We start from the raw sequence: 12,986 nt of genomic DNA, 5'->3' as shown, positions 1-12,986 counted from the left end.
TTCAAAGGTAGCCCCACGTAGAGCGCATTGCAGTAGTCCAAGCGGGAGATAACCAGAGCATGCACCACTCTGGCCAGACAGTCCGCGGGCAGGTAGAGGATTGGAAAAATTCATGATGGAGGAGGAGGAGAAAGGTTGGGGGAGGGAGTTCCACAGTCCGACTCTGTGTTGTGGGTGTAACATGTGAAGAAGTGCTTTCTTCCAACATGAGCTTTGTGGGACGTCCACGAGAGCAGGAGAGACATTCTTTTCTGGCGGCTCAACCGCGTGTGCCTCTTTCTCTGGGAAAGCAGGTGGGGAGTTTGGCTCCCTTCCTCTGGGACGCCTTGCTAAGGCCAGAGGGAACCTTTGGATAGGCCTGCTCCTTCAAGGTCCAAGCCCAACCCCCCCCCCCCAGACCCCTTACCCTCGGACGAAAATCGGCACCATCTCGCCAGGCGCCAGCTTTGACAGCCACGTGGAACAGACGCCGAAGTGAAGGGGCCCCTTGCCGTCTGTGGAGCAAAGCGGGGGAGAGCGGGGAGCAAAATGAGAGGCGGCCTGGGAGGTTCTCCTCCCCACCCCCCCACCCCAAATGAGACTGCCTTCCCCCTCCCCAGGTGGCCAAGGTCACCCCTGCGACCGACTGTCCCCTTAGAATCACAAGATTGTGAAGTTGGAAGGGACCCCAAGGGCCATCTAGCCCACCCCCCAAAGAAACTCACTCTGGCTGTGGTAGTTGAGCACGGCCACGGTGAGGTGCATCTCCCCCGGGTGGGCGCTGGGCGCTGAGCTGAGGGAGTAGTAGCGTGGCTTGAGCAGGGGCAGCTGGGTGAGGAGCAGCGAGGGCGGCAGCGGCACCGAGGGGAACTCCTCCAGCACCTCCTCCAGGGTGGGGCAGCGGAACCACTTCCACTCCTCGTACAGGAGGGAGTCCTGCGGGGGCAAGAGCAGAGGGGGGAAGGAGCAGCCCCACCCCAAGCCCAAGGAGGGCAGGGAGAGGCAGTGGCGCTTAGCGGTTAGAGTGTCAGGCCTGGGAGAGACCAGGTTCAAATCCCACCCCCACCCCCCGCTCAGCCGTGAAACTCCCTGGGTGACTTAGGCCAGTCTCTGCCTCCCTCTCAGGGATGAAGTGAGGATGGGGAGAACAGCCCCGTCTGCCCCCTTGAGCTCCTTGTAGGAATATGTGGGGAGGAAATGAAATACCGCATTTTTCGCTCTATAAGACACACTTTCCCCCTCCTAAAAAGTAAGGGGAAATGTGTGTGCATCCTATAGAGTGAATGCAGGCGGGAGGCTCTGCTCAGCGCTCCCTTTAAAGAGCCGCGTGAAGCATGTGTGCGGCTCTTGGGGGCTTTTCCCCTCGGGGGGGGGAAGCCCCCAAGAGCAGCACAAAGGCTCCGTTTGCTCTTTAAAGGGAGCGCAGCGCTTGGGGGAGCCTTCCACCCGCTGCCCAGAAGAGGCTTCTCACCGCTAAGCCAGCAGCCAGGACAGCGAGAGGCTATCCCAGAAGCCAGGTCCCTCTTGCTCTTCTGGCTTCTGGGATTCAGGATATTTTTCCCCCTGTTTTCCTCCTCCAAAAACTAGGTGCGTCTTATGGTCTGGTGAGTCTTACAGAGCGAAAAATATGGTAGGTTAAGACACCCGCTGGAACAAGAAAGTCTTCGTCATGTGCCTTAGTCATGGGGAGGATGTCTACTCTCAGGTGGGAGGGAGTTCCGCAGGCTGGCGCATCTGAGACACAGGAGGCGAGCTAAGCAGGGTGGGCTCTGTGTGTGTTAGAGATAAAGGGGTCCATAACGCACAACCCCCCAGCTTCAAGGTTGTGTGGTGGGAGGGGAAGAATACCAATTTCCACCCCTCTTAGGCAGCCCCCTACCTCTCCCAGCCGCTGCAGCTTCTCCCTCTCGGCCGGCTCTTCTGCCAGCGTGGACAGGATCTGGAGCAGCTGGGCGCTGGGGGGCGTCGTGAGGTCCAGGAAGAAGGTGAGCGCCTGGCGCAGCGTGCAGGGGGGCAGGCGGGGGCTGGGGACCCACAAGCGCTTTGGGCCTGAGGAGGAGAAGCAGGGAGCAGGGAGAGACTCAGCGGCCGCAGGAACTTCCAGCTGCCAAGCGGCTCCAAAGGCTTTTAGTCACGCTTCACCACCACCGAAGGGGAGAATGGTGGAGTTGGAAGGGACCCCCAAGGGTCATCTAGGCCAACCCCCTGCAAGGCAGGAATCACAGCGAAAACATCCAGGACAGGTGGGCATCCAACAGCGGAGAAAGGTGTGTGCCGGGAGGGGGAGGAGCCAGCATCCACCTGCAGGGCCCCTCAAGGAGATCAATCCAGTTTGCTCACTGCAGCCACCCAAGCATTTGTATGCAAAGAGGAGCTGCAGCATTGACCAAGTATCAGTCATTACTGGTGAGCCCATACTGGCCCATCTAGACACCACAAGGAGAGCCTGAAGGATCAGTCCACAGTGGCCAGCCTCGGGTCCCATGTCCAGCTCTGGGCGCCACAGTTAAGAAGGGCACTGACAAGCTGGAAGGTGGCCAGAGGAGGGGGGTGTATTTGCTGCCTGCGTTGAAATGTAAGTAAACCTTTTCGTCTATCTTACAAAAATGTGTGCTTCGCTTTTAGCAAAGGGGGCAAAGAGGGGAAAGGTCAGCAAACCACAAATAAACAGGGACAAAAAGGTGTATTTGACTAATTCATAGCTTCCAGTAAACTGCAAAGCACCTAAGTGTTTTTCTTTGCTAAAAGGGCTTCACAGCCTGTTTACTCTCGCATTTCTCCCACACATGTGGAACAGGAGATTTAAATCTTGATTGACAGATTTAATTCTCAATCTTTCGTGTGTGTGTGTGTGTGTGTGTGTGTGTGTGTGCCCAGTGAAAACACAGCCAGAAATAAAGCAGAGCAACTGCAGTATAAAAAGTTGCAGGACTGGAAAGGCAGCACCCTGGTCTGGGCCCTAGGAGAGGGCACCCTTCTTTGCCCCACACTGGCCTGGAGGGCTTCCCCATTGGGCATGGGCCAGGCCCGTCTGGGCACAGGTGGCCACTCACTCTCTCCCGCCTCCAAGGTTTCCACGGTGACGGCCTCGTTGGCAGGGGGCGGGCCCTCCACTCGCTGCAGGATGGCATCCACCAGTTCCGCGTTGTTGGCGGGGAAGATGCCCACGTGGTCCCCCGGCTGGTAGGCCAGCTCTGGCTGGTCTCCCGTCTGCAGCTGCACCAGGATGGTGGAGCGGCTGCAATGGGGGAAAGGAGAAGAGCGGTCAGCCCTGGGGGGAGGGGGGGCAGCAGGAAGGCAGTGGCCTGTGCACAAGGCAGCCAGGAACCCCCAACCCCAAATGCTGGCGGAAATCAGGCCCCCTTGGCTGGGGGCTGCAAGAGGGAGAAGCGCCCGCCAAATTGGGATGAGCGCCAACCGTCCTGGTTTGACTCTCACCTGGATTCTGGGCTCTGCAGGTTCTTGACGGAGAGGATGTGGGACGGAACGACATTGCGCTTGTGGACGAGGGTCAGGCCTGAAGGGGGAGAAACTCAAAGGGTCAAGGTGGAGGCAGGGAGATGTTTCAAGCTTGGCTTTTCCAAATTTGGCAGTGGAGCAGGGAGAAAGGTCTCCGTGGGGGACAAGGAAGCAAAATGTGGGGCCCATGCAAAGAAACCCGAAAGTGGGGCCTCTGAGGATGTGCCTCCCTGCCCCACGTGATGGAACAACTTACCCCACCTCCTCACAGGGTTTCTGGGCTTGTGGCTCATGTCAGCCCCACACCTCTCCTTGGAGGCATTCAGCACTGACTGGAGGGCCCCTCGGGACCCCTTGGGTGGGGGCACAGGCAGCGCCACAGAGTGCTGAGCCAAGGGAGTGCAAAATAATAATAATAGCAACAACCACCACCTTAATTTATATGGGTACCCAATGAGAGAATCCATAAGAAAGCTACTGTACCGGAAGCAATTATTGAGAAAATAAGAAACATTTCGCAAGTGGTGCCAAGTTTTGTCCTTGCTTAGGCTGGCATATTATCAATGCCGCCCCCCCCCGGCATGGGGGGAGGGGGGCAGAGCCCAAAGTAAGGGGGCTTCTCTGGGGTGTGGAAGAAAAGCCAGGCCTTAGCTTCAAGGCAATTGCGTTGGAGAAGAACCCCCTCCCCAGCTAAGCTCTTCTGATGCCCCCCGCCAGGGCGTTCTGCTTGCATACGAGGCTTCACAGCTTTGATGGGGATGTGCAAGTCATCACACTCTGGTAAGTAAGATGCCCCCCAAAATTAGCTCTGCTGGGAAAACTACGTTGCTGGTCAAAAACCTTCCACATGCCACACTCGTGCCCCCTTTTCTGCCACTTTCCTGCTGGCTTTTTTTTATTATTACACTAATGGGTGACCTACAAGACGCATATATGTTTCCGGCGCAGATCCTTCCAGACCCCAGACCCTGCATTCTGCTTCCACAAGGGTCAGCGGAGGGGAAGATGCACAATCTTTGGGGTAAGCGAGGGCAGGGCTGGTCCCTGGGCAGAGGACCAGCCGGAGGGCATCCGCTGGGCGCAGCAGAAGGCCATGATCCACCGCCCGACACGTACCTGGCAGGAGGTCCAGGGCTGCCGGGTGAACCACCAGGCGGAAGCGACTGCGCTTCCAGTGACAGGGGCTGTTGAAGACCTCTGTGCCGACCACCTGGGAGTCCACGCAGAAAGTGTCACAGGCGGCCTGTGGGGAGACGAGGGTCAGGAGGGAGGGGGGACTTGCTCTCTGGGGACTCTCGGGGGGCTGGGAGGGACCCCAAGGGATGCAGGACACAGCTGCCCACTTGGGAAGGTGGGGAAGAGGAACATTGCTGTGGGGCTGGCAGGGATGGGGCACCTTCTCCCTCTGCTCAACATGGAGGGACAGGGGCTTCCACCCCAGCCAAGGGAGACCCCGGAGCAAGCAAGCAAGTGGTGCCATTCCCCAGCTGACCACCAGGTGGCACCAGCACCCCACACTCCTGCCAGCAAAGTTCAGCAACAGCCCCTCCAAGGAGGATCTGAGAGGGGAGGGGCTTGCAAAAGGGGGAGGGGCTTGCAAAAGGGGAGGGGCATCTCTAGCAACTCAATATATCCAAAAGGTCAGTGCTTTCCAGCAGTCCCCAAAGAGGCACCCTCCTCCCTCCCTGTCCATCCACTGGATTGTGGCACAGGACATGAGAAGATCCGGGGGGGGGGGCTGGATCAGGCCCACGGCCCACCTGGTCCAGCCTCCTCTTCCCTCGGTGGCCAACCAGGTGCCAGCAGGATTGGAACCCAAGAGCAACTCTCCCCCTCCTGCGCTTCCCAGCCCCTGCCCTTCAGAAGCCCTTCTGCCTCCGGCTGGAGAGACAGAGCTCAGCCATCTTGGCAAGGAGCCCCCGGAGCCCCCGCCTCCCGGATTGGTCTTGGGGCAACGTGGAAGGGCAGCCGGCTGGGGACCCAGAGACCCAGCCAGGACTTCCACAAAGAATACAGCTGGCCTGTTAAATGATCACGACAATCTTGCTGCTCTCGGGCTCAGTGGCGTAGCGTGGGTTGTCAGCACCCGGGGCAAGGCAAGTAATTTGCGCCCCCTAACCCATGGATTTGCGCCCCCTAACCCCCAGATGTTGCGCCCGGTGCGGCCGGCCCCCCCTGCACCCCCCACACTACGCCACTGCTTGGGCTGCACTGACCAGCCAAGGAATGTATTTAAATATGGTCTTGTTTAGACTAACCTTTCCAGACGCTAATTTTAACCTGATTTAGTGCTTTATATTTTAGTGTGAGAAGTGAGGATACAGGGAACCAGGCAGAGGGCCTTCTCGGTAGCGGCACCCTCTCTATGGAAGGCTCTCTCTCCAGATGTTAAGGTAATAAACAACTATCTGACTTTTAGAAGACATCTGAAGGCAGCCCTATTTAGGGAAGTTTTTGATGTTTTATTGTGCTTTTAGTATTTTTTTTGGAAGCTGCTCAGAGTGGCTGGGGAAACCCAGCCAGATGGGCAGGGTATAAATAATAAATTATTATTATTATTTTCAAAGTTTTGCAAAAAAAAATGTGGTTTTATCTTTGAGGTTTTCATTTGTGGTTTTTTTGGGTTTTGGTTTTTTAAACAATTCAAGAGGCATATACATTTCATGATAAATAAAATACTCCTTTGGAGCCTCAAGCAGCTTACTCCAGAGTAGGAAAATCTGCTTCCTGCCCCCCCCTCTCTCTCTCTCTCTCTCGCTCTCTCTCTCTCTCTCTCTCTCTCACACACACACACCCTCTACATTGCAGATTGTTGCTCTTGACTCCCAAAGCGCCCCCCCCATACACACAACGCCCCCTTGCAGGGTGGCCACCTTGAAGACGTCCATGGCCCAGGTGCGGAAGGACTCCTCCTGGCCGCAGAGCTCGTCCCCCTCGCCCATGGGCAGGATCCGCTCGCCCCCCAGCTCCTCCAGGCGCGTGTCCACGGCGTGGGCAAAGGCACAGAAGTGCAGGTAGGCCCGGGAGCCCAGCCCAAAGACAGCAAACCTGGAAAGGAGGAGGAGGAGACAGGCAGGGTGAGAGGGGGGCAGGGTGGGGGGCCAGGCTCTGCCCCCTCCCTCAGGAGCCAAGAGGCCCTTTGCCAGCTGGGCACCTCCAAGGCCAGCCAGAAGGAGTCTGCAGCTCAGCCGGACTCCGCCAAGCAAGTCCCAGAATCCTAGAAGGCAGAGTTGGGAGGGACCCCCAGGGGTCATCTAGTCCAGCCCCCGCAATGCAAGAACCACAGTTCAAGATCAATCTCTGCTTAAGAATCTCCAGTGAAGGACAGCCCTCCGCCTTCCAAGGGAGCCCACCCCACCACCCAGCAGCTTTTACTGCAAGAAAGTTCTTCCGAATGGGCTGGGCTCCCCTGGCAACCTTTGGGCCCAATCTCGCTCAGTTACAAAACCCACACGGCCTTTTTCTTTCCAATTTCCATTAATCTGGCTCCTCCTCCCACTAATAAACGGCCATTAAACTTGCTCTGTCCCAAGAGCTTAGGGGAAAGAATAGTCCAATAAAACAAAACAACTGTTAAATTTTAATATGGCCCATATTGAATTAAAGATTGGTCTGGACCTCCTGAACTCGGCCCATTAAAAGCCGGTCACGACAAGATCGATTTCCCTGTGCTCAGCTCAGCACCAGCCCTCCTGCGGCTGTGAAGTCTTTTTGTCGCTCAGCTTCCCGGCATTTCAGCCCAAAATGACGCCCAAGGAGACGGACGCCCGGGCGCTGCCCTGAGAAGTGAGGCTGGGCTTCAGCTCAGAGGGCAAGGGGAGGAGGGGGCTTCTGGCCAGCCTGGCTAGAGGGTCGGAGGCATTTGGTACATCTGCACCTCAAGGGCTGGGGAGGGACAAGGTGGGCGGGGGGGGGGGGAGAAGATGCCTTGGCTTCTGCCAAGGAGGAGGAGGAGGAAAATGCAGGTTTTGCCAAGGAAGAGCCCGGCCTTTGCAATGGCTCCCACCAACAAGGAGGTTCTGCTGCCCAGCTGGGCATTTGTGCCATTGCTGGGCTGCTGCCCTGATGAAGGTGCAGGGAGATGGCCGGTGGGGGCCTGGGCAAGGCATGGCTGCTGCCCCCTAAGGGCCTCCGTGGAAGCTGCCTTCCTCTGTGCGTCCTGCCCCAGAAGCAGGATCCCTGCCTGCAGGGCTCTGCTCTTCAAGCAAGCAGGATCCGACCCTCCCTCCTTCCTGGGCGCCTTACCGGAGGGTCCCCAGGGCGCCTGCGCTGTCCGTGTTGCTGGACGCCCTCCTCTTGGTCTTCCACGCAGCGACTGAGGCGTCGGATTGAGAGATGCTGTTGAAGCGCATCTTGTAGCTCCTGCAGGAAGAGAGAGGAGAAGGGGCAGCAAGCGCCACCACCAGCTGCCCCCCCAGCCGCCACCTGGTCTGCCTCCACAGACAATTCTGAAGCCCTGGGAGGAGAGGGGCTGCTCTCGCACTCGGGTCCTGCTCGCAGGTTTCCCTTGGGGGCATTGAGTGGACCAGGCGGTGATTCTCTGACTAGATGGGTGCAGTGGCGTAGCGTGGGGGGTGCAGGGGGGGCCGGCCGCACCGGGCGCAACATCTGGGGTTAGGGCAAATCCACGGGTTAGGGGGCGCAAATTACTTGCCTTGCCCCGGGTGCTGACAACCCACGCTACGCCACTGGATGGGTGTATGGGCAATCTTTACCGGAAGATATTTGTACAGTGGACCCTCAGCTTACGTATCTCTCTGGATACATAATTTTTGGGCTGCGAAAGCAGAAAACCAGAAGTATTTTTCCAGGTTTCGCTGCTTGTACATGCGCAAAGCACTCTGCGCGCAGCTCACGTGCACATAAGTGGCACCTCTGGTTACGGATTTTTCGGGGTGCACACGGACCCCCAGAACGAATTAAATCGGTATCCAGAGGGTCCACTGCACTTTGAGGAAATAGTGATCTAGCACGGTCATCTCTTCCTGCCTCTGTTTCCTTCCCCTCTTTATCTCTTGTTCTGCTCTTTGATGGCTGAGAACAGCCTTGAATTTGCTGGAAGGAAGTGATGATGCAGAGTGTTAGACACTGTTTGGAGGAATGTGCAGTATTGGAAGAGGGGGATAGCTAAATAATACTCTGCACCAGCTAGTCAGGCAAGGCACGGAGGCTCACCAGTTAGCTATCTATAAATCAGGTGGTTTGGGGGCATAGTTCTGAGAAGCTTGTGCGTGAACTCATGGCCAGAGGGTCGTGCAAAGAACTGGAGACTGCCTGAAGGTCACTTTGCCACTTCTTGGTGTTTTTTTTAATAATAATATTTATTGTTTTTACAACAATTTAAACACTTACAAAAGAAAAAACAAACAAAAAACAAAAAACAGTACATTATAATACAAAAACACTACATAAAAATTAACAAAACAAAACAAAAACAATTTAAAAACACATCAAAAGAAAGAAGAAAAAAAGAAAAAAGAAAAAACTTCCAATATCTTATCTTTCTTTCCCATATTTCCGCGGCCTCCTCACACCTCCCTTTTCGTATTCCACTTCTATTAATTATTTCAGCAATTCCTTACCATCTTACCCTGTTTTCTATCCTATAATTATCTTAACACCCTTTAACCTTATTTTCCTTTAATACTCTATTAATCTATTTATACTTAATTCCTTATAACATTTCTACTGAAGCCATATAATTTCATTCCAACATTCTTCTAACATTCATTAATTTTACAATATTTCTATAAATAGTCTTTAAACTTTTCCCAGTCTTCTTCCACCGACTCTTCTCCCTGGTCTCGGATCTTGCCAGTCTTTTCCGCCAATTCCGTCTAGTCCATCAACTTCATCTGCCATTATCCAACACTTCAGTGCTTTTTAAAAAACAGCCATTCTCTCAGCCAGCAAAAAGCAGATGATTCACAACAAAGTTTAGGTGTCTGGCAGGGCAGGTCCACCTCCTTCTTTAGCATCCGTCAATATCTTAAGTTTTACTCGAGGCTTCCTGCCCTGCCACACCAATCCTGGAACATCCCTCTGCCACCTCCTGAAACAATCCCTCCCATCTAAAACTTGCACTTTTTGACACAAAAGCAACATCCCCGGCAACACAGCAACCCTCATCCCCACCACAACAGCTCGGCCCAACCATAACAACTTCAGATTTGTCCATATTTCCCAATCCCCCTTCTCTTCAATCCAACATCCTTCACAGTTACCATTAAGTAAATTCACATTTTTGGCGGTCCTACTGACCCCCAAAAATCTCTCTTTCTCAGCCGATGTTGATCCTATCACCTCCTGAAGCTCTGTCAAACTTTCCTTTTCCAGTTCTGGTGGGGTTCTGATCTTCAAATTCATCTGTTTTTCTTTAAGCTCCATCATAGCAAATGTCAGCTTATATTCGTCAAGTCGCTTTTGAATGTATGGGGCTCTCTCACACTCCAATTGTGTTGTTTTACATTCAGCAGCAAAGGTTTTCTCCCTGACTTCATCCGCATTTTGCCGTATTAAAGTAGATTCCTGTGTCAATTTCTGGGTGGTTTCTGTGTTGGTGTTCACCTTTTGTCCCAGATTATTTAAACTTTCTACAATTAAGTCAATTTTATTATTTGCAGCGTCCGCTTTCACATTCATCACTTCTGTTTTCTTGTGAAGCTGTTCTAGCGAGTCATTTATTTTCAATAATGCGACCACTAAGGCTTCTTCTGTTGACATTTCATCTGTTCTTTCCTTTCCATTTGCCATAACACTTAAAAAATTCAAGGTCAATCCCAGAGTCACTCAGTTTTTATCTTGCAGCTGGAAACTCCCCTAGCCCAGCTCTTATAAAGTAACCAATTTCAGAAACTTCCATTAGGGGGAAACAGTTTCTATTTATAATAGTCAACAATGTCACCTTTAAGCGCAACCCGTACAATCCAAAGTTAGTTTCAGTTTTCAGTTACTTTATTACTCCTTTTTAGAAGCAGCCGGAGACAGTAGGAACAATATATCTCTCTTATTTTGCTAGCTGTCAAGGAACGTTCTAAGTGCTGTCAATGGACATTCCAAAACGTCAGTCCTACTGGCAGCCCGTTTCCAGGGTCAGAGTGGCAGTATTTTAACTCTCTTTACTCTCTCCTGCAGGCATACTCAGCTTCCCCCCCTCTTCTCCTGCCTCCAAGGGGGATTTTATACTCTTTGCCGATGGAAATTTAATCTTTTACAAAAGGCTTTCCAAGACTTCAGCTTACAGACTTCTTGCCTCAGTCTATTTACAAATAGGGAAGGCGGACTTCCTGTTTTGAACCTCCCCGTTTCGATGCCAAATTAAACGTTTAAAATCTGATTCTCCCGTATCAGCTCTACTCACGGGTAATTACTTTGGAGTCAAATTGTCCACAGGAAAAAGTCAGCGCTCTCCAGCAACAGCTATGCGGCTTCGCTCCGTGGAAGAAGCAGACGATTCGAAGCACCGCGCCACTCACCCCACGTTGCTCCGGGTCCCCGAAATCGGGTTCCCCCGTGAGTAGGGGAGGCGCAAAAGGTGCCTGCCGAATCCCACGTTCACAGGCTTCTCCTGCCTGTGATTTTTACGGGTCTCCGCCTTCGCCGCGGCGGTACAGACCCAAATTCCCACGGGGCAAGTTCCTCCCGATCAGAGGAACTCCGCCATTGCCGGAGGCAACAACCCGGAAGTCCACTTTGCCACTTCTTGAGGGCTTCCCAGTGGCAGATCAAAGTGGTAATGTAGATAATGCTTGCTGTTTAGAATAAAATCTTTAATCTTCTCACTTGTGTTTGTATTGCTTCTGAATCTAATTTTAAAAGAACTACCTTGCATTGGGCAAGACAATGGCCCCCCTAAGCACTGCTCTCTCCTTTTCTTTCCAGGGAGGCGTCAAAACTGAGAGGCGTCATTCTTGCCTCCTCATCACCGGGAGAAGAGGATGATGGACTAGAGGGGCCTCCCCTGGCCTGATCCTGCAGGGAGAGAGATCACTCTGGCTTGGGGGGTCCCAGCCCTTCCGTGGGGCCAAGAGGCGCTTTCAGCTGGGGGCAAGTCAGGATCTGGGACCAGCTCTGTGTTTGGGGGGGGGGCAGCGGAGAGAGGCAGGGTGAGGCCAAAGTGCCTTTCATCTGCGATGTTCCCTGGCAGCTTGATGCACCGGCCTCATCCCGTACCCGGGTCCAGGCGCCAATCAGAGCCGCTTCCCCCGTGGGCAGCAAAGTTAATTAGCTCCATAGATTATGACACTAATGAGGGCAGGCATCAAGGGAAGGGGTGCCCTTTCCTCCAGGCAGAAAGAGACCAAGTCGAGGTCGTGGGTGGGGAGGAGGGAGGTCAAAGAGGCAGCTTTCAGCTTAAAGAAAAGAGACATCCAGCGGCCAGGAGCAAAGCCCGAAGGTCTGGAAGACCCTTCGACTCTCTTGCCAGGCAGAGAGGGCAGCCAAATCCTGGCAGATCCACAAGACACCCTTTGCCAACCTGCCACTGTAACCTCCGAGACTCGGAGTGCGCCTGCAAAGTCACAACCGCCTCCAAGTTGCTTCCTCTAAATAAACTGCAAGAGAGGAAACAGGCAGAGCGAGATTGTGGGGAGGAGGGTCTGGATCCGCAGGAGAGGAAGAGGCAAAGGAGGAAAGCGGAGCTTCCTCTGGGTAGGACTTACTTTTGTAGCTCAGGCTCAGAGTCTGCAAGGTAAGGGCAGGACATCTCCATCAGGGCGCGGGCAAATCTCTGCGGGGAGAGAGAGAAAGGCAGGGAGGCAACCAAGTGAGGACCCAATCCAAGCAGATGGTCTTTATCACTGACTGGATTTATATACTGCCCCCCAAACTCGAAGGTCTCAAGGAGGTTCAGAAGAGGGGTCAGGGCTCAGTTCTGCTCCGACAGGGGAGGTGCGATGGTGGTGAAAAGGAGAACAGTTGAGCAGATGTTCAGAAGTACAATAATTGTGCACAAATTCCAGTCTCTGCTCATGAGAGAGCCAATCTGAGAAGGACCAGTTCATCTATTATTCTCGTTGTTGTTGTTGTTTCTGCTGCTGCTACTACTACTACTACTACATTTGTATAGCTCCCAGGGCAGTTCACACTATAAATGACCACAAACTACATAGTAAAAACAACCACAAACCCAATTCCCCCCTCCCACACCCCACACCCAGGCCTGAAGTGGGCCATGAAGGCACCATTTCCACTGCCTTTTCAAAACCTCACCGGGGGGGGGGGGTTCAGCAGAGGCTGAGTGCCCATCGGTCAGGGATTTTTCAAGCTCTGCTTCCTGCCTCACAGCGCGTTGGACTAGAGGACCTTTGGGGATCCCGGCCAACTCTATGATTCCAAATGGAGATTTTTATCTCAGCCCGTATGTTCTGCATTTGAAATTGCTTTTGTATACATGCCTTTAATGTCAAATCACTTCAGGGGGAGCAGACCAGACCTAAGTCAGCCCAGCACTGAGTGGGACCCCAATTTTTGGGAGGCCACCACCCACCCCTAGAGTTGGAAGGGAACCCTGAAGGCCATCCAGTCCAACCCCCCGCAAGGCAGGGACT

At 53.7% G+C, this 12,986-nt stretch overlaps 2 protein-coding genes across 3 annotated transcripts in view; one reads left to right on the top strand and one right to left on the bottom strand.

Annotated features, from left to right (window-relative positions):
- LOC308569938 (autophagy-related protein 9A-like) overlaps positions 1-12,986 on the top strand; it is a 266,030-nt gene that overhangs the window by 23,398 nt on the left and 229,646 nt on the right. The window lies entirely within an intron of this gene.
- The window catches only part of NOS3 (nitric oxide synthase 3), a 34,681-nt gene that overhangs the window by 2,774 nt on the left and 18,921 nt on the right, over positions 1-12,986 (bottom strand). The window contains exons 15-23 of the mRNA XM_081164189.1: positions 12,099-12,166; positions 7,684-7,800; positions 6,312-6,486; positions 4,555-4,681; positions 3,418-3,496; positions 3,033-3,217; positions 1,859-2,028; positions 705-915; positions 407-494 (exon numbers count right to left, since the gene is read on the bottom strand). Coding sequence (XP_081020315.1) covers positions 407-494; positions 705-915; positions 1,859-2,028; positions 3,033-3,217; positions 3,418-3,496; positions 4,555-4,681; positions 6,312-6,486; positions 7,684-7,800; positions 12,099-12,166 — 1,220 coding nt within the window. The remainder of the gene's footprint in view (positions 1-406; positions 495-704; positions 916-1,858; positions 2,029-3,032; positions 3,218-3,417; positions 3,497-4,554; positions 4,682-6,311; positions 6,487-7,683; positions 7,801-12,098; positions 12,167-12,986) is intronic.

Source organism: Podarcis bocagei (assembly GCF_964188305.1).
Source record: "Podarcis bocagei genome assembly, chromosome: 12".
NCBI lineage: Eukaryota > Metazoa > Chordata > Lepidosauria > Squamata > Lacertidae > Podarcis > Podarcis bocagei.
This window is presented reverse-complemented; position numbering and strand designations above follow the sequence as displayed.